Source organism: Loxodonta africana, chromosome 1, assembly GCF_030014295.1.
Source record: "Loxodonta africana isolate mLoxAfr1 chromosome 1, mLoxAfr1.hap2, whole genome shotgun sequence".
Lineage (NCBI taxonomy): Eukaryota > Metazoa > Chordata > Mammalia > Proboscidea > Elephantidae > Loxodonta > Loxodonta africana.
Genome location: NC_087342.1, coordinates 87,913,862 through 87,934,673, shown reverse-complemented (window position 1 = coordinate 87,934,673; position 20,812 = coordinate 87,913,862). Strand labels below are relative to the sequence as shown.

Genomic DNA, 20,812 nt, shown 5'->3' with positions numbered 1-20,812 from the left:
GTAGCAGACTGGTTTGACTACCGCAGCTGTATCTTAGGTTCTGAGGTCAGGTAGTTTGAGTCCTCCTACTTTATTCTTCTTCAATAGTGCTCTACTTATGGGGCCCTCTTTCCTTTCCATATAAAGTCTCCATCTCTTTAAGGAATGCCTTTGGTATTTGGATCTGGATTGCATTGTATTTGTAGATTGCTTTGGGTAGAATTGACATTTTCACAATATTGCATCTAGTTATTCATGAGCATGGTATATTTTTCCATTTATGTAGCTTTCTTTTGGTTTCTTGCATTAATTTTTTTTTTTTTTTAGTTTTCTTTGTATGGGTCTTTTATATCACTGGTTAGATTTATTTCTAAGAAAGTTATTTTTTTAGGGGTTCTTATAAATGGTATTTGTCATGGAATCTCTTATGTCCCCCCCTCCAAATGTGTGTATTGATTTGCCTGGGCCATGATTCCTGGTATTGTGTGATTTTCCTACATGTTGTAAATCCTACCTCTATGATGTTAATGAGGGAGGGTGAGCGGCAGTTTTGTCAGTAAGGCAGAACTCAATCTACAAGATTGGATTGTGTCTTGAGGCAATCTCTTGAGATATAAAGGAGAAAAACAAGCAGAGAGACAGGGGGACTTCATATCACCAAGAAGGCAGTGCTGGGAGCAGAGTGCACCCTTTGGACCCGGGATCCCTTCCTGGAAAAGCCCCTAGTCCAGGGGAAGATTGATAAGAAGGCCAATAGAGAGGGAAAGGCTTCCCCTGGAGCTGATGCCCTGAGTTTGGACATTTAGCCTACTTTACTGTGAAAAAACAAATTTCTGTTTATTTAAAGCCATCTACTTGTGGTATTTCTGTTATAGCAGCTAGATAACTAAGACAGTATTGTTTTCCTGATTTCTCTGTCATTGTTCTTTTTATTGGTGTATAGGAATCCAACTTGTTTTTGTATATTTATCTTATATCCTGCTGCTCTGCTGAATCTTCCAGTAGTTTTCTCATGGAGTCTTTTGGGTTTTCTATGCATATCCATATCATTTGCAAATAGGGACACTTTTACTTCTTCATTACCAATTTGAATGCCCTTTATTTCTTTTTCTTGCCTTATTGCTCCAGGCAGGACTTCCAGCGCAATGTTAAATAAGAGTGGTGATAAAGGGCATCCTTACCTTATTCCTGTTCTCAAGGGGAATATTTTCAGCCTCTCTCCATTAAGTTTGATGTTGGCTGTTGGTTTTGTATAAAAAAAAAAAAAATTTTTTTTTTTTTTTAGATGCCCTTTATTATGTTGAGGAGTTTCCCTTCTATACCTATGTCGTTGAGAGTTTTTATCAGAAATGGATGTTGGACTTTGTGGAAAGTCTTTTCTGCATCTATTGAGATGATTATGTGACTCTTTTGTTTATGTGGTGGATTATGTTGATTGATTTTCTAATGTTGAACCATCCCTCCATACCTGGTATGAATTCCACTTGGTCATGGTATATTATATTTTGATATGATGGTGAATTCTATTGGCTAGAATTTAGTTGAGAATTTTTACATCTATACTCATGAGAGATATTGATCTGTAATTTTCTTTTTTTGTAGTGTCTTTGCCTGGTTTTAGTATCAGGGTTATGCTGGCTTCACAGAATGATTTCGAAAGTGTGTGTTTCTTTTCTACGTCCTGAAATAGTTTGAATAGTACTGGTGTAAGCTCCTCTCTGAATGTTTGGTAGAATTCTCCAGTGAAGCCATCTGGGCAAGGGTTTTTTTTTGTTGGGAGATTTTGTTTTTTTAATTACCTTTTGAATCTCTTCTCTTGCTATGAGTATCTGTTCAATTTTTCAACATATTTTATGTTAGTTTCGGTAGGTAGCATGTTTCTAGAAATTTGTCCATTTCCTCTAGGTTTTCAAATTTGTTGTATGGTTTTTCATAACACTCTGTTATGATCCTCTTTATTTCAGTTGGTTCCATCGTAATGTACCCCATTTCATTTCTAATTTGGGTTATTTGCCTCCTCTCCTGTTTTTCTTTGTCAGTTCGCCCAGTGGTTTGATCATCTTGTTGATTCTTTCAAAGAACCAACTTTTGGTTTTGTTGATTCTTTGTATTGTTTTTCTATTCTCTATTGATTTCTGCTCTGATGTTTATTATTTCCTTTCTTCTGGTGGCAGTGGGCTTCTTTTGCTGCTCTCTTTCTGTTTCTTTGAGTTTGTAGCTAATATTTTGATTTTGTCCCTTTCTTCTTTTTTGATGTGTGTCTCTATTGCTATAAATTGATCTCTGAGTGCTGCCTTTGCTGTGTCTCCAAGGCTTTGGTATGGTTTGTTTTTATTCTTGTTTGATTCTAGGAGTTTTTTGATTCCATCTTTGATTTCTTCTTTTAACCAGTGATTTTTAAGCAGGATGTTATTCAGCTTTCATGTGTTTGATTTTTTTTCCTTGTTCTTCCTGTTGTTAATTTGTACTTTGATGGTGTTATGATCAGAGAAGATAGTTCTGTATTATCTCAGTGTTTTGGATTTGCTGATGGTTGCTTCATGGCCTAAGATGTGGTCTATTCTGGAGAACGTTTCATGTGTGTTGGAAAAGAACATGTACATTGTAGCTGTTGGATGGAGTGTTCTACATATATCTATGAGGTCAAGTTTGTTGATTGTGGCCTCTAGTTCTTTTGTATCTTTGTTGAGTTTCTTTGTAGATATTCTGTCCTTTACTGAGAGTGGTGTGTTGAAGTCTCCTACTATTACTGTGGAACTGTCAATTTCTCTTTTCAGTGCTGTTAGTTTGTTTTATGTCATTTTGGAGCCCTGTCATCGTGTGTGTAGCTATTTATTATGATTATGTCCTCATGATGAATTGTCACTTTAGTCATTATGTAGTGCCTCTCTTTGTCTTTTATGGTGGATTTTGTTTTAATGTCTGTTTTATCTGAGATTAGTATTGCCACCCCTGCTCTTTTTTGGGAGCTGCTTTCTTGACATGTATTTTTTGCAGCCTTTGATTTTTAATAAAATTTTGTCTTTGGTTCTAAGGTGTGTCTCTTGTAGACAGCATGTTAATGGATCCTGTTTTTTTTTTTTTTTTATTTCATTCTGCACTCTTTATGAGTGCATTTAGGCCATTTATATTTAGTGTAATTATTGATAGTTGCATGTTTATTGCTGTCATTTCATAGTGCTTTTTTTTGTGGTGCTGATGTTTCCTTTGTTTGTCTTACTCTCTTGCGCTGATTTTGTGGATTTTTTAAAATTTCTTCTTGTTTTTCTAGATTTTGTGTTTACTGAGACTTTATGTTTTTCTTCTTTATGTTGATGAATAGGTTTGTTAACTTTCTTTGTGGTTGCCTTGAAATTTACCCTTATATTCCTAAATGAGCCAGTTTTTTATTACTTGGTATCGCTTTGGCTTCTTCTCCATTTGAAAGTTCTATATCTACACCATTTATTCCCTCTTTTATTGTTCTAATGTTGTCATTTACAGATTAACCTCTCTGGTTCCCTGATGTAAATCTTTTAGCTTTGATTAATCCTTGAGAGTTTATTACCTAGGTTGGTGTTTGGGTGATGCAGTCTCGTGGCTGGATTCAGGCTGTTCTCTGATGTTGTTTATTCTCTAACCAAAGCATTCCTTTTAATTATTCTTATATGTTTGTTTTGGCTTTTACATATTCCCTTTATTTCTGTTTATCTGGAAATGTCCTAATTTCACCATCACATTTGAGTGAGAGTTTTGCAGGATATATTATCTTGGTTGGCAATTTTTTGTTTCTTTCAAGGTTTTATGTATGTCATCCTATTGCCTTCTTGACTGCGTGGCTTCTGCTGAGTAATGAGATCTTAGTCTTAATGTTTCCCCTCTGTATGTGACTTTTTGTTTTTCTTGAGCTGCACTCAGGATTTTCTTTGCCTTTGGTTTTAGTGAGTGTGATTATGATATGCCTTGGTAATTTTCTTTTGGGGCATATCCTATATGGGGTTAGCTGAGCTTCTTGGATGTTCAGCTTTTCAACTTTCATGATATTAGGGAAGTTTTCTGTCAGCAATTCTTCGGTGATTGCCTCTGTGTTTTCCGTTTTCTTCCCCATTCTGGGACTCTTATAAGTCACAAATTTTTGCTTCTGATTATATCCCACATAATTCTCAGGTCTTCTTTATTTTTCTTTGTTATTTTCTCTGATTTTTCCTCAAATAAAGTGGTATCCAAGTATTTTTCTTCAATTTTGCTGATTCTGTCTTTTATTGTTTCAAATATGCTCCTGAAACCTTCTATGACACTGTTCATTTCTGAAATCTTGTTGTTTATCTTTTGGAGTTCTAGTTGCTGTTTTTGTATGATTTGTAGTTGTGAATTTATTTTGGCATTGTGCTCCTGTATTATTTTTCTGAATTCTTCCATTGTTTTGTCTGTCTTTTCCATAAATTTTGTCTATTTTTTCCTTATTTTTGTCTGCTTTTTCCTTCAACTCTTGGATAGCTCTGAACATTAGAGATCGGAATTCCCTATCAAGTAGTTCCAATGCGTTTTCTTCTACTGGAAGGTCATCTGGTATTTATTTTGGTTGCCTACAGTAACCATCCTGTCCTGTTTTTTAAAAAACATTTTTTGGTATTGTCTTTGGAACATTCAGTAGTTATTTCCTTTGTTTAGTGATTGTAGATTTGTTTGTTTGGTCCTGCTTTTTTGTTTTATTTGGCTATGTCTGAGCAGGTGGACTGGGCATTCTTTGTTGTTTGCTCATCTATGTGCATGATACTTCTCACCACCTTGTCCAATGGGCAGGGTTAATCTCTCAGCTATGGTGCAGCATCTGGGATGGGTTGTTTGTGGCATGTACTGGGCCTGACAGGGTGAGGTTGGTGGTTAGTGAAAGGCAGCTTCTGGTAGACTGTGCCTGCACTGTTGGGGGTGTGATGCTCAGGGCAAGGTTCTGATAGGCAATGCAGGGGGAGGTTGTTATGTGTGGAGCTAAGTGAATGTGGGAAAGAAGAGAGAAAAATAGGAGAGAAAAAAAGTGCTTAGGGAGCCAACCATTGGAGTAGCACAGACCTGGGGAAGCCATGTGCCAATGGCTTTGTAGCCAGGTGCTGAAGTGCAGCCTGACAAAAGGGACAGATACAGCACATGCAGGTAGGTGGGTGGGAGTAAGGAAAGGAAGGAAGGTAGAGAGAGATTAGAAACTAGCCTTAAAGAAAGAGAGAAAAAGTTGCACATGGCTAAGTGGTTGGAATAAAGGAATGGAAGGAATGTAGAGAGAGACAAGAAACCAGAAAAAAAAAAAAAAAGAAAAGAAACAAAGAAAAGATGTCAGGTGGTTGGGTGGAAGGAAAGGAAGGGATGTAGAGGTGAGAAACTGAAAAAAGAAGAAAGAAAAAAGCCCTAAGGAGCCCACCGGAAGTGGGTCCCAAGCTGAGTGGCATTGCACAGCCAGGCAAGATGGAGCAGAGATGTCCATTGCCCCTGGTGTTCAGGAGAAGTGTAAGGAAATAACATAGAAAGAGACAAGAAACTGAGCAGAAAAGAAAGCAAGCAAAAAAAATGATCCAAGGGAGCCCACCAGAAGTGGATCCCCAGCCCAGCAGCACTGCACAGCCTGTCAAGAAGGAGTGGAGATGACACGTGGCACCAGGTGTTCAGGAGAAGAGTAAGGATGGAAGGTAGAGAGAATCAAGAAATGGAGAAATGAAAAGAGCAAAAGGAAAAAAAATTCCCCAAGGGAGCCTACTGGTGCGGTGGTGCAGACTGGGGAAGTGACTCCACAGCCAAGCAGCACTGAGCAGCCTGTCTAGAAGGGGTGGAGATGGCACACAACACCAGGTATTCAGGTGACAGGAAAAGAAGGAAAGTAGAGAGAGATGAGAAACCAAGAAACAAACAAACAAAAATTCAGGGAAAAAGAAAAAGAAAATGCCCACAGGGATCATATCTGAATGATGGTGCAGATTGGAGAGGTGGTTTTCCAGCTGAGTGGTGCTTCACAGCCTGTCAAGAAGGAGCAGAGATGGCACACTGAGCCAGATGTTCTAGAGAAAGGAAGGGGAGGAGGTGAGAGAGAAAGCAAAAGCAAAAGAAGCTGAAGAATGCTAGAACAGGAACAAAAAGATGGCAATGATGGAGCTGGCGGGTGCGGGTGGGGTGAATCCAAGCAGCAAGGAGCCGATGCTTCCCCAGCCAAGCCACTGTGGCCTTCTCAGAAGTAGCGGAGGCCAAGCAGGGGGATGAAGGGTGGGGGGAGGGAAAGCGTGTATGGCTGGTTACTGGGTGCTCTGTCTGCTGCCGGAAGCTCCTTAAATCTGTTTTCCTACACTCCCTGTTTGCCGTTGGCAGTGGCTAAAAAGTCCAAGATGGCGAATTTGTGTCACATAAGGTAATAGTGAACCTCCACTCTACCTTTTCTCACTCTCTGTTCTCTGTTAGTTTCTTATTCCATTTGGTGCTTGATTGAGTTCTTTATCTCTTCTTTTGATGCTTAGGGTTCCAGGATTGACCCTTTTCTCTGTTTTACTTAGTTTTTCAGGTATTTGCCCTGGAGGGAAGTGTGGTGCTTCTATGCATAGCACCATGTTGGCTCCCTCTCCTAAGCTTCTTCAATTTTAACTTCAAGAATTCTCACAGCTACAAATGGGTGAAAGGCCAAATCTTCAGGAGCTACTTTTAATGTTAACTCAATAACCATTAAGTACTTGGTCACCGTGGAAATTTGTATTCATTAAAAAAAAACATAGTTAAGCTTTTGTGAAATCTCCAATCCTCAGCAGCTTTACTTTTTCTTCATTTCCTTCATGTAGAGAGACTCTGTTCCCCTTATTTGGAAATTGTTTATTAAATTATGAAAAAGTCAAATATTATTGTTTTGATTTTTTTACTACTGTAACCAGCTTACTTGGAGCCACTTGTTTTTAGATGCAAAATAATCTCCCTGCATGCATACAGAATGACTGCTAAGAATGATTTAGCAGTTGAAATTGAAGCCATTGTTCTCTGTCCTTAAGCATAAAGATTGTGGCCCAGCTGGACCTGGACTCACGAGGATTCACAATGACACATCAGCTGGGCCCTGAGGTATCAAAACAATAGCTAGGACAATCTTGGAAAACATCTTTTAGGAAACTTTTCATATAAACAAATCTTACAGCACAAAAGACCCATCTTTTCCCGTTCGTATCGTATTCTACTAGCACTCTTGAAGAACATCATTGTAGTGAAAGGGGTGTTTTAATTAAAGTGTGCACTTCCTCTGCACCCTGCCTGAAACCACCTGCTCCCCTCCTGCCCCAGTATAAACTTAACTCTTAATCTTTGCCCAAAACTAAACTCTCATGATAAAGACAGTTTTGGGAAAATTTTAAACAAGTCGAAAAGCCACAACTAGCCTTTAGAATGCGGGCACGCAAACTTAACCAATCCAAGCTTCTTCCTCTTGATTAAGTGAATGACAACCAATCATTCTGGGAAATCCTGACAGTTTATACTATATATAAAAAATAAGCTGATCAAAATTGTAATGTGACAAGCTCATTTCTCTGGAGGTTTTTTCCCTGCTCTCAAACATTTTTTTCTGGTCAATAAAACCTTTTATTGATTGATTGATCATATTTTTCTTTTGGTAGGTAAAATAGGCAAAAGACTATGCATAAACAAAAGAGTATTACAAAGAAGCTCCTCTGTTGTAATTTAGGCTATGATTAACAAAAACAAACAAAAACAAAGAAAGCATCTCCTGGGAAGATGTAACTATAGGCCTGCCGTTCCTCATACTTGGAGTTTGAATTTACACCACTTGAGACCTCTAGGAACCCCCAAAACCAGACTTATATAACAATTGATCTTAGGATGGTTATATCCCTGGACATAATGGCTTAGGTAAATACTTCTGAAGGTATTCCTTCAGGGGTGTCATGAAGAATATTTAACAACGATAATTGACTTGCCAGCAACTGGTTTGTTTTTTTTTTTTTGGTTATAATGAAATAATTTAATATGTATCATTTCATCTTCTAACTGAACTAAAATATATAATGAAACTACTTCTTAGGTGATACAGTAGAGGCATAAATTATTTTTCAAATCATTTTCATAATTAAAATTTTTCTAGCTATTTCCTATAGAGTGAAAAATTTATATATTTGGTATCTGAAATTAAAGAAGTTGCAGTATTTAAATGCAATGTTTCATGTAATTAGTTGACTTAATTCTTACTAACTTTTGTTTCTTAAATTCTTAAACTTTTTAAAAATGTAATTTGGATAAGTTTCAAGATTAAATAAATTGAAAGAAATCCTAGTAAATCTCTATTCATCAAAAGACAACATCAAAGGAATGAAAAGGTAAACGACAGAGTCAGAGAGTATATTAGTCATCTACCTTTCTGAATAAGATTTTATAATTAGTTTCATATTTTATTAGATTAATTAAAAAGGGGGACTACCCAATAGAAAAATGGGTAAGACACTTAAATGGACAATTCATGAAAGAACATCCAAATGGCCAATAAGTGTATTAAAAAGTGCTTAGGTAAATGAAAATTAATACTATAACGTGACCCAACTATGTTGTGGTTGATAGCTGCTATCAAGTTGGCTGCCAACTCATGATGACCTTCTGCAGAACTGAATGAAATGCTCCCAGGTTCTGTGTCATCCTTGTGATCAGTTGTAGATTGTCTGTTGTGTTCCTTAAGGTTTTCATTGGATGATTTTCAGAAGTAGATTGCCAGGCCTTTCTTCCTAGTCCATCTTAATCTGGAAGCTCCACTGAAACCTGTTCAGCATCATAGCCCAAGCCCAAGCCTGAGCCATTAAGTCAATTCCGACTCATGGCAACCCTAAAGGACAGAGTAGAACTACTGCACAGGGTTTCCAAGGAGTGCCTGGTGGATTGGAACTGCTGATCTTTTGGTTAGCAGATGTAGCTCTGAACCACTATGCCGCCAGGGTTTCCATTCAGCATCACAGCAACATGTAAACCATAACTAACAGATGGGCGGTGGCTGTTCACAAGGTTCATTTGTTGGAACTGAACTTGATTCTCTGCATGGGATGCAGGAACTCTACCATTGAACCACCAATGCTTCACCAGATATGAAGCATAAGCCAGATGAGGTGATTCTGACTTATGGAGACCTATGTGTATCAAAGTAGAACTTTGCTCCCTAGGGTTTTCAATGGCTGCCTTTTCAGAAGTAGATTGCCAGACCTTTCTTCCAAGTAGCCTCTGCGTGGACTAGAACCTTCGAATTTCTAACAGCTGAACATTTAAAGTGTTTGTACAGCCCAGGGACCCAAATGCGGTGCATTAACTTTTGCCCTGAAGCTGGGTTGGCATATGATTGCTTTGACTAATCAAGCTTAGAAGAAGTAATATTAATGCCAGTTCTGGGCCTAGTCTTAAGATAACTGGAAGGTTTTGTCTTGGTCTGTTGTTCCCTGATCCATCATGTAAAAAATGTCTGCCCGTTGAGGCTTCCCTAGTGAAGAAGCACATACTAACCACATGGAGAAGCTAGAGAGAGGGAAAAAGAGAGGAGGAGAGACTTTGTTAGCTCTCACCTATTCAATACCCAGTTGTTCAAGTCGTCCCGGCTGAGAATCCGGACATTATTAAATAAAGTCAACCCTTCCAGGCTGTGCTTTTTGCAGTTTCTGAGCCACAGAATCGTGCAATTTAATGAAAGGATTAAAGCCCCTAAGCTTTGGGGTATTAGTTTGTTATTCAGCAACAGATCACCAGAATTCCATGTGGGTCCTCTCTAGTTCACAGTCTTTATGCAGATTGTGGCATGTTACAAATTCTTACCAACAGAAATGGGAGCAGAAACGGTGCCCTACAGCTACTCTGTGACAGTTCAGAGTGAAAGGTGCCTTCTTTACATACACTTATTCCGATTAACAAAAATAGAATCGAAGGACCAAAGAAGATAAAGTTGAAGATAGAAAAAACACAGGAGAGAGGTCAGAACTAACTTGTTTGGGTTTGCAAAAGTGAGTGCAAAGACTTTGAATAGTCAGTTCAGTGGTTCAAAATATCTTGTGATAATATAGTTTGTCTGTCTCTCTAAAGAGTTATAAATGCTGGTATCCCACCATCCTTTCAGGGACAGCAGGCATGTCTAGATACTTAGAGAGCAAGGAACATAATTTGTCTATTAACTCAAGAAATACCTCAGCAACTAGGACATCATTGTTTTCCTTAGTGAGGGTTTTGTGCCAAGAAAGGAAAACAAAACAAAATTTGGACAATTCTTCCTTTTCATCTGTCTTGCATTATAGCAATCGGTCAAAAAAAAAAAAAAAAAAGAGGGGAGGGGTAGAAATAGAAAAACAAGACAAAAAAGTAAAGTGTTGAAACTATTCATTTTCATCCACCAAGTGCTAAAGGAAAAGTAACACATGAATGAGATGGGAAAGCATTCTTGAGACGTTTTTCAACCTGACTCCACTTATTTATGAGTCAATCTGTTACCTAGCTGAAAGATGACCTCCAGGAAATGACTCAGTGCAAAATCTAAATGTATCTCAGGCCAATAGTCTCGAGGGTTCTTCTAGAATGTAGTGGTCAGTAAGTCTGAACTTTTTTAAATATTTGAGTTTTGCTCTACATTTTTCTCCCATTCTCTCCAGGACCATCTATTGTGTTCCTGGTCAGAATGGTTGGCAGTGGTAGTCAGGGACCATCTAGTTCTGTTCTCAGGATAGATGAGGCTGTGGTTTGGGTAGGCTGTTAGTCCTTTAGATTATTTTCTTCTTTGAGTCTTTTTTTTCCTTCTTTTTCTTCTGCTCCAGAGTAGTAGAGACTAATAGCTGTATCTTAGATGACCACTTGCAAGCTTTCAAGACCACAGAAGATACTCACCAAACTAGACGAGTCTAAACTTTACGAACTATGCTATGCCAATTGACTGAGTTGTTCCATCAGACTATAGTCCTAAGCCTTCAAACCCAGTAAGCCAATTCCACAAGATGTTTTGTCATGTCTAGGATGTATCTGCTACTGTGCCCCATATGTGGTTTATTATATACATGAATATATATACATAACACACATATATATATATATACACATATGCCTACAGATACACCTTTATGTGCACATGTATATACACACATGTACCTTACTTTACTCATATATGCATATATATCTACCTATGTAACCACACACATATTTTATGGTTTGTTGTTATTGTTGTTGGTGCTATCAAATCAGTTCCGACTCAGTGACCCTATGTGCAACAGAACGAAACACTGCCTGGTCGTGCACCATCCTGACAATCCTTGTTACGCTTGAGCTCATTGTTGCAGCCACTGTGTCAATCCACCTCATTGAGAGTCTTCCTCTTCTCTGCCGACCCTGTACTCTGCCAAGCATTATGTCCTTCTCCAAGGGCTGATCCCGCCTGACAACATGTCCTAAGCATGTAAGACGCAGTCTCGCCATCCTTGCTTCTAAGGAGCATTCTGGTTGTACTTCTTATGAGACAGAATTGTTGGTTCTGTTGGCAGTCCAAGGTGTTCGATATTCTTCTCCAAAAGCATAATTCAAAGGCGTCTTCTTCAGTCTTCCTTATTCATTGTCCAGCTTTCACATGCATATGATGTGATTGAAAATACCATGGCATGGGTCAGGCGCACCTTAGTCTTCAAGGTGACATCTTTGCTCTTCAACACTTTAAAGAGGTCCTTTGCAGCAGATTTACCCAATGCAATGTGTCTTTTGATTTCTTGACTGCTGCTTCCATGACTGTTGATTGTGGATCCAAGTAAAACGAAATCCCTGACGACTTCAATCATTTCTCCATTTATCATGGTGTTGCTCATTGGTCCAGTTGTGAGGATTTTTGTTTTCTTTATGTTGAGGTGCAATCCACACTGCAGGCTGTGGTCTTTGATCTCCATTAGTAAGTGCTTCAAGTCCTTTTCACTTTCAGCAAGCAAGGTTGTGTCCTCTGCATAACCCAGATTTTTAATGAGTCTTAGCCCAGTCCTGATGCCCCATTCTTCATATAGTCCAGCTTCTTGTATTATTTGCTGAGCATACAGATTGAATAGGTGTGGTGAAAGAATACAACCCTGACTTTCAACCAATCAGTATCCCACTGTTCTGTCCAAACAACTGCCTCTTGATCTATGTAAAGTTTCCTCAAGAGCACAATTAAGTGTTCTGGAATTCCCATTCTTATCAATGTTATTCATTTGTTATGATCTGCACAGTTGAATGCTTTTGCATAGTCAGTAAAACACAGGTAAACATCCTTCTGGTATTCTCTGCTTTCAGCCAGGATCCATCTGACATCAGCAATGACATCACTGGTTCCATGTCCTTTTCTTAATCTGGCCTGAATTTCTGGCAGTTCCCTGTTGATATACTGCTGCAGCCGTCTTTGAATGATCTTCAGCAAAAATTTGCTTGCGTGTGATATTAATGATATTGTTCTATAATTTCCACATTCTGTTGGATCCCCTTTCTTGGGAATAGGCATAAATATAGATTTCTTCCAATCAGTTGGCCAGGAAGCTGTCTTCCATATTTCTTGGCATAGATGAGTGAGCACCTCCAGTGCTGCATCTGTTTGTTGAAACATCTCAATTGATATTCCATCAATTCCTGGAGCCTTGTTTTTCACCAATGCCTTCAGAGAAGCTTGGACTTCTTCCTTCAGTACCATTGGTTTGTGGTCATATTCTACATCTTGAAATGGTTGAACATCAACTAATTCTTTTTGGTATAATGGCTCTGTGTATTCCTTCCATCTTCTTTTGATGCTTCCTGTGTCGTTGAATATTTTCCCCATAGAATCCTTCACTATTGCAACTCTAGGCTTCAATTTTTTCTTCAGTTCTTTCAGGTTGAGAAATACCAAGAGTGTTCTTCCCTTTTGGTTTTCCATCTCCAGCTCTTTGCACATGTGATTACAATGCTTTACTTTGTCTTCTTGAGCCACCCTTTGAAATCTTCTGTTCAGTTCTTTTACTTCATCAATTCTTCCTTTTGCTTTAGCTGCTTGACGTTCGAGAGCAAGTTTCAGAGTCTCCTCTGACATCCATCTTGGTCTTTTCTTTCTTTCCTGTCTTTTCAATGACCTCTTGCTTTCTTCATGTATAATGTCCTTGATGTCATTCCACAACTCACTTGCTCTTTGGTTACTGGTGTTAAATGCATCAAATCTTTTCTTCAGGTGGTCTCTAAATTCAGGTGGGATATTCTCAAGGTCGTATTTTGGCTCTTGTGGGCTTGCTCTGATTTTCTTCAGTTTCAGCTTGATCTTGTGTATGAGCAATGGATGGTCTGTTTCACAGTTGTCCCCTGGTCTTGTTCTGACTGCAGATATTGTGGTTTTCCATCATCTCTTTCCACAGATGTAGTTAATTTGATTTCTGTGTGTTCTAAGTGGTGAGGTCCATGTGTTGGTGAAAGAAGGTATATGCAATGAAGAACTTGTTGGTCTTGCAAAATTCTATCATTTGATCTCCAGCATTGTCTCTGTCACCAAGGACATATTTTCCAACTACTGATCCTTCTTCTTTCTTTCCAACTTTCACATTCCAATCACCAGAAATTATCAATGCATCTTGATTGCATGATCGATCAATTTCATACTGAAGCAGCTGATAAAAATCTTCTATTTCTTCATCTTTGGCCCTAGTGGTTACTGTGTAAATTTGAATAATCATCATATTAAGTGGTCTTCCTTGTAGGTGTATGATTATTATTGCAAAATTGTATATGTTATAGTAGTTACCAAAAATGTCCCATTCTTCTATACTTTTTGGTGTCATCACTTACCTTGGTTAAGTTGCGCACACTTCACCCACATTCAGCATTGCCTTTAGCCAGTAGACTTTTAAAACGTCTCTGGAGATAGAGATGCCAGATGTCTTTAGAAGATCCATTGACTATTTTATTTCTGTTAATTAGTAATAACAATTCATTTGTTTTAATTACTGCTTTGGCTCTGCTTGGTGAACAAGAAATCATGATAGACCTTTTAAGAATTCTCCTTAATTCATATGAAACTTAGCATTTGCTTTAACAATTAAGTAACCATGACACTAAAAATATCTTCAAAATACAAAAGCACAATAATTTTATCACTCACATTAAAATGGGCTCACCTAAAGGAATCACAGAGATAAACAAACCCAAGTAGTATCTATTTACCCAGTACATGGGTAATACAGGCACATTTCTACACCTGATTTCACACAACAGCATGAGGGTTCCATGGATCTTGTCCAACTTGTTTATACTAATAACCTACCTATTGAAGCACAGCAATAATTGTAAGGATGACACAGGGATGGGCCGTGTTTTATTCTGTTGTGCATAGGGTATCTGTGAGTCAGAACCGACTTGATGGAACCTAAGAACAACAACACCTACTAGACTGAACTTTATCATTTATGTTTCTTTTATTCCGTTCTCACTTTCATACATATTCTGAACAACTTGAGAAGCAGTATAAAATCAAATCTCAACTTTCTCATTGTCTGCTTATTTATGCCTTAGAAGAGTTCTCTAGATCTTTCACATCATAGCTTCTTTCTGATTGCCCCGATCAAAGCCTTCTTGACTTCTTTGTTCCTCAAAGTATAGATCAGTGGATTGAGTATAGGAGTGACCACAGTGTACATGATGGAAATGACCAGGTCCTGATCCATGGAGCTACCTGAGGCAGGACGAATATAGGTGAAGATAACAGGAACATAAAGAAGAATGACTACCATGAAGTGGGAGGCACAGGTGGACAGTGCTCTGTGAAGCATGCTGCAAGAATGGGTCTTGAAGATGAGATAGGTGATAATGTAGAAATAGGAGAGAAATGTGAGAAAGAAGGGGCCCATAGCAATGGTCCCTGTGACAGTATTGAGCAGCCATTGGTTGAGCTCAATGTTCCCACATGCCAACTCCAACAAGGGTTTAATATCACAGAAGAAGTGATGGACTTGGTTGGAACCACAGAAGTTCAAGTGAGAGGTCATTATGGAATGTAGCAGGGCATGGAAAAACCCAATGACCCAGGTTGTGCTAGCCATCTGGGTACAGAGCTGATGATTCATGATGACAGTGTAATGAAGAGGTTTGCAGATAGCCACAAAGCGGTCCAAGGCCATCACAGCCAACAACATGACCTCTGTGCTGCCTAGGAAGTGAAAGAAATGAAGCTGGCTTATGCATCCCACAAAAGAAATTGCTTTGTGTGTAGAGAGGAAGTTCTCTAACATCTTTGGCAGTGTCACTGTGGAGTAGCAGATATCTAGGCATGAGAGGTTTCCCAGGAAGAAATACATAGGTGAATGAAGTCTTGGATCAGAGATGACAATCATCAGGATAGCTCCGTTCCCAGCCACAATGACAAAGTAGATGATGAGGAAAACCACAAAGAGAAAAGGCTGCAGTTCTTGAATGCCTGTCACTCCCAGGAGGAGAAATTCACTGACTGAAGTTTGATTCAGCATCACTTAAAAGAAAAGACAATATAATACATATGGAGCACTATCGCTAATGAGAATCAGAATCCTCTCAGTCCAGGGTTTTCTCACCAAGACAAAATATCTTGAGGGAGAACATAGTTGTTTTGAAGGATCCTGGATGGTGAAAACAGTATGAGCTCCACTACTAACAGAAATGTTGGTGGTTTGAACTCACTGAATGACTCTGTAGTAGAAAGCCTGGTGATCTGCTACTGTAAAGATTACAGCAAGGAAAATCCTATAGAGCACAGTTCTACTTTGTAACACAGAGCGTCTCCACGATTCAAATGTAGTCGATGGCAACTGGTTCTGTTTTTATAGTTGTTTTACATGATCCCAACCTCAGAGGTTTTATAGAATGCCAGCCATTAAAGTGTAAAATATTAAGGCTACATGTCTGTTCTTTTGCTAAGTCAATGTTATTTTTTCTTTATTTGATTTATCATTAACATCTTTCTCTCAGAGATCTAGAGCATGTCGTAGGCCTCCCATTTTCTCTGCCTGTGAATATCTACATTGTGATACACCTTCCGTTTATCTTCCTAAATCAGCTCTAACCAACTGCCATCAAGTCACTTCTGACTCATAGCGCCCCTACAGGAAAGAGTAGAACTGCCCCGCAGGGTTTCCAAGGAGCACCTGGGCGGATTCGATCTGCTGACCTTTTGGTTAGCAGCCGTAGCACTTAATCAGCACGATACCAGGGTTTCCAAATCAGCTCTAATAAGGTACAAATTTTAAGTACTCCACCACACTGCTATCTCTAAACCTACTATGAAGCCACTTGGAGGACTTTAGCATAATGAAAGTAAAAAGGAAAGAACTCCTTAAGTTTTTTAAATACCACAAAGTCTTTAAAGAAACAAACAAGAAAACAAAAACCCTTAAAATAGTAGTAGTAGCTTTTCCTTGTCTTAGAATTTAATTGGGCTAGAGGTATCCTCTTACTGGTCCCTTTCTGAACCACATCCATAGGAGGGTAATGAAGCCTTAGCTGGCATAGGAAAGGAGGGCACGTTAATCAGATATTACTAGCCTGAGGTTTATTTGAAATTTTTGTCATTGTTACAGCTACTGATAAGCTTAGTTTATTCCTGTAACATGAGCCTTAATATTTTCTCTAAGTAGAATTCTAAAATTACTTCTTTGGCTACAAATGGTACATTGCTTCCATTTTTGAGTTGCTCTGGGACTGTTTTTTCTTTATCATATCCCTGAGTTCCTGGGCAAATAAAGTTCTGCCTAAAATCTGCACTTCTGTTCCTCCCTAAGATGATGGAATACTGACCTCTCCTTGAATTATCTATGTCTTCATCCCCTTGAAGTCCTATCTTCTCTTGTGATCTATTTCCTTTGGTCATTTTTTTTTTTTTTTTTATTTTGACTGCAATGACATCACTCTTTAGATGTTAAGGAATATTCTGCCTCAAGTGCAATTCACATGTTCACCTCTAGTTCCATTAATATGACACTGGCAATCATGTTGCCTTCCATCACCTCAAAAGGCTGTCTGCTGCATACCAGCTCTCTCCAAAGTCCCCACAGGTTTCTAGCTGTTCTCATTCAAAAAACCTGTTTTGTCTTTTTTGCCCTTTCAATCAAATGAAGTTTCTGTTTTCTACTAAAGGAACACATAAGTTTTCATTTCACTCACAGAACTGAAATAATAATGTTTTCTTCAGTGACTGTTAAAACACTTGATAAAATCGTAAATAAGTTAATTTTAAGAAGCTGTAATGTTTGACTAAATTGAAACTGATTCCTGAGATGCAGCAAAACTTATGAATCTTTGTTTCTTCCGTTATTTGAAAGAGTTGCTGTCAGCATTAGTTGGTTTGGAGGTAATCCCAATTAATGGCATCCTTATTTTTTTTTTATGTGTTCAGGGTGGATCTGCTCCATAGGGTTTTCAAGGCTGTGGTATTTTGGGAGCAGAAGCATCATGCTTAAGGGGAGTTCGTGGGGGCACTTGTCCCAGGTGCAAGTCCAGGAGGGTAGCAGATGAGGAGTGGAATGGCATCTGAGGTGCCATGAATATGAAAAGCACCTGACTGAGGCAGCTGGACAAAAGGGGGGAAGGTGTTCTGCTGATGTGTCCCACCTATCAACGTCTATTCATCTTGAAATTGGGAAGGACACAACTTAAAGATTGCCTCTGGGTGCTTGTCACCCCTTGTACACCTTTGTTTGGAAATAGATCACCAGGCCTTAATTCCAAGGTGCCTCTGGGCGAGTTTGAACCACCAACCTTTTGACTAGTAGTCCAGCACTTAACCTATGTCCTCTAGGTAAACTGACAAAAGCATACTTTTGTGAAATAGCTTCCTCTTTGTTCCTTTCATTTTCAGATGTAGTGGATTAGCTTTTGCTTATTGGAGGGAAAGGATAAAGGATGTGATGGAAATTTATAGGAGTGGGAGGCACTGGAGTGAAGTGTAAGAACTGTAGCAGAGACACTGATTGAGTGGTTTCTTATGAAAGGGGAATCATTAAAGGTTGGAGAAACCAGTGAAAGTGATTTGAGGTAAAAGGGAAAAACTGAATGAATTAGAGAGCCCATGAAGTTCTCAATTTTTAATATATGGAAGTAGTTTTGAGAAATTATCTGATCTCTACAACACCTTCATGAAGGGTTGCCTTCTGCCTTCAAACTATTCAGTGTAAACTTTTTTATAGCCATGTATATTTTGTGTATTTAAAAAATTTGACTATTGCTATTGAAAGTACAGATGACATGCCAAAATTACTTTTGATTCTCTGTCTTACATGCAGTATTGTATAAAAAATGTGTTTGGGAAAATGAAACTCTGCCTGTATTTCAAAAAACAAAAAAAAATTACAAATCAGACTCCTCTGTTTGGCATGATTTCTTTCACTGAAATTTTAACATTTAGAGATTACTGACTTGCTTTAGAGTATGTCTACAGAACCAGGCATTTTGAACTGAAAGAATGAGAATGGCAACAAGAAAAATGTGGGGAGTAATGTGGGTTTGTAATCCACAACCACAATACATTTATAAAATAGGACATCTGTTTTCAATGCTGCTTATTTATCTTTAATACTAGCATGCACAAATAAAAAGGTAGAACTGTCCCTAATGTGGGTGGTATGAAACTAAACATAGAAAACCCAAAGGATTCCACAAGAAAACTTCTGGAAAAAGTAGTAAGATTCAGCAGAGTAAAAAGATACAAGATAAACATACAAAGATCAGTTGCATTCCTATAAACCAATAAAAAAATCAATGACAAGAAATCAGGAAAATAATACCATTTGTAATAGCCCCTAAAAAATAAAACACTAGAAAATAAATCTAACCAGGGATGTAAAAGACCTCTACAAAGAAAACTGCAAAACACTACTTCAAGAAACCAAAAGAGCAGTACATAAATAGGAAAACATACCATGCTTATGGATAAGTACACCCAACATGGTAAAAGTGTCAATTCTACCTAAAGCAATCTACAAATACAATGCAATCTCTATGCAAATACCAACAGCATCCGTTAAAGGAATGGAAAAACCAATCATTAACTTTCTATGGAAAGGGAAGAGGCCCCAGATAAGTAAAGCACTATTGAAGAAGGAGAATAAAGTAGGAGAACTCACAGTACCTGACCTCAGAACCTACAATACAGCTATGGTAGTCAAAACAGCCTGGTATTGGTACAACGAAAGATACATTGACAATAATGGCACAAAATTGAGAACCCAGATGTAAATCCATGCACCTACAGTGACCTGGTCTTCAACAAGGCCTAAAATCCATCAAATATGGAAAAGACAGTCTTTTTAAAAAATGATGCTGGCAAAACTCGAATCCATCTGCCAAAAAATGAAACCAGATGCATATCTCATGCTATACACAAAAACTAATTCAAAGTGGATCAAAGACCTAAATATAAGACCAAAATCTATAAAGATCATAGAAGAAAAAAATAGAATCAGCCCTAGATGCTTTAATGCACTGCATTAACAGGACACAAACCATAACTAACAACACACAAACTCCAGAAGATAAGCTAGATAACTGGGATCTCCTAAATATTTAACACTTATGATCATCAAAAGACTTCACCAAAGGAGTAAAAAACAGAACTGATAGACTATGACAAAATTTTTCTATGAGAAATCCAACAAAGTTTTAGTCTCTAAAATCTTTAGGAAAATCAACACCTCAACAACAAAAAGGCAGAAATGGCAAAGGAAATGAACAGACACTTCACTAAAGAAGACATTCAAGTGGCTAACAGACACATGAGGAAATGCTCAGCATGACTATCCACTAGAGAAATGCAAATGAAAACAACAATGATATACTATCTCACCTCAGCATTACTGGCACAAATCAAAAAAAAGAGAAAATATCGAACGTTGGAGAAGCTGCAGAGAGATTGGAACTCCTACACACTGCTGGTGCAAATGTAAAATGATGCAACCATTTTGGAAAATGATATGACACTTCCTTAGAAAGCTAGAAAAAGAAATACCATATGATCCAGCAATTCCACTCCTAGAAATATATCCTAGAGAAATAAGAGTCAACATATGAATAGACATATCCACACATAGGTTCATTGTAGCATTGTTCACAATAGCAAAAAGATGGAAACAACAACCTAGATGCCCATCAACAGATGAATGGATAAACAAGATATGGTACATACACGCAATGGAGTACTGTGCAAAGACAACGAACAATGATGGGTCTATGAAGCATCTTACAACATGGATGAATCTGGAGGGCATTATGGTGAGTGAAATAAGTCAATCACAGAAAGACAAATATTGTATGAGACCACTACCATAAAAACTCATGAAAAGGTTTACACACAAAAAGAAAATCTTTGGTGGTTAAGAGGGAGGGAAGGGGTGTGGATGCAAAAACACTGAATAGGTAGTGGATGAGTGGCGAGTTTGGTGGGGGGTGGGACAGTGCACCATCTTGGGGAGGTCAGCACATCTTGTCCAGGGCAGGGTCATGGAGGCTCCATGGACAAATCCAGACTCCCTGGGGGTGAAATTGCTAGGCTGGGGGCTATGTGGACCATGATCTTGGGGAACATCTAGCTCAATTGGCATAACATAGTTTGTAAGGAAAATGTTCTACATTCTACTTTGGTGAGTAGCATCTGGGATCTTAAAACCTTGTGAGTGGCCATCTAAGATACTCCACTGGTATTTCACTGTCTGGAGCAAGTGAGAATGAAGAAAACCAAAGACACAAGGGAGAGGTTGCTCCAAGGACTAATGGACCACAACTACCACAGCCTCTGCCAGACTGAGTCTGACTCAACTGGATGGTGCCCAGCTGCCACCACTGACTGTTCTGACAAGGATCATGATGGAGGGTCCTGGACAGT

The 20,812-nt window shown here is 38.5% G+C and overlaps 1 protein-coding gene and 1 long non-coding RNA gene across 2 annotated transcripts in view; one reads left to right on the top strand and one right to left on the bottom strand.

Moving 5' to 3' along the window:
- LOC135233021 (uncharacterized) overlaps positions 1 to 20,812 on the top strand; it is a 146,973-nt gene that overhangs the window by 84,705 nt on the left and 41,456 nt on the right. The window lies entirely within an intron of this gene.
- LOC100675425 (olfactory receptor 12D1-like) lies at positions 14,505 to 15,431 on the bottom strand. The gene has a single exon (XM_064296058.1). It carries the CDS (start codon positions 15,429 to 15,431, stop codon positions 14,505 to 14,507), a length of 927 nt encoding a protein of 308 aa, XP_064152128.1.

Coding starts and splice junctions, on each gene's coding strand:
- LOC100675425 (XM_064296058.1), bottom strand. CDS start 15,431: ATGCTGAATCAAACTTCAGTCAGTGAATTTCTCCTCCTGGGAGTGACA.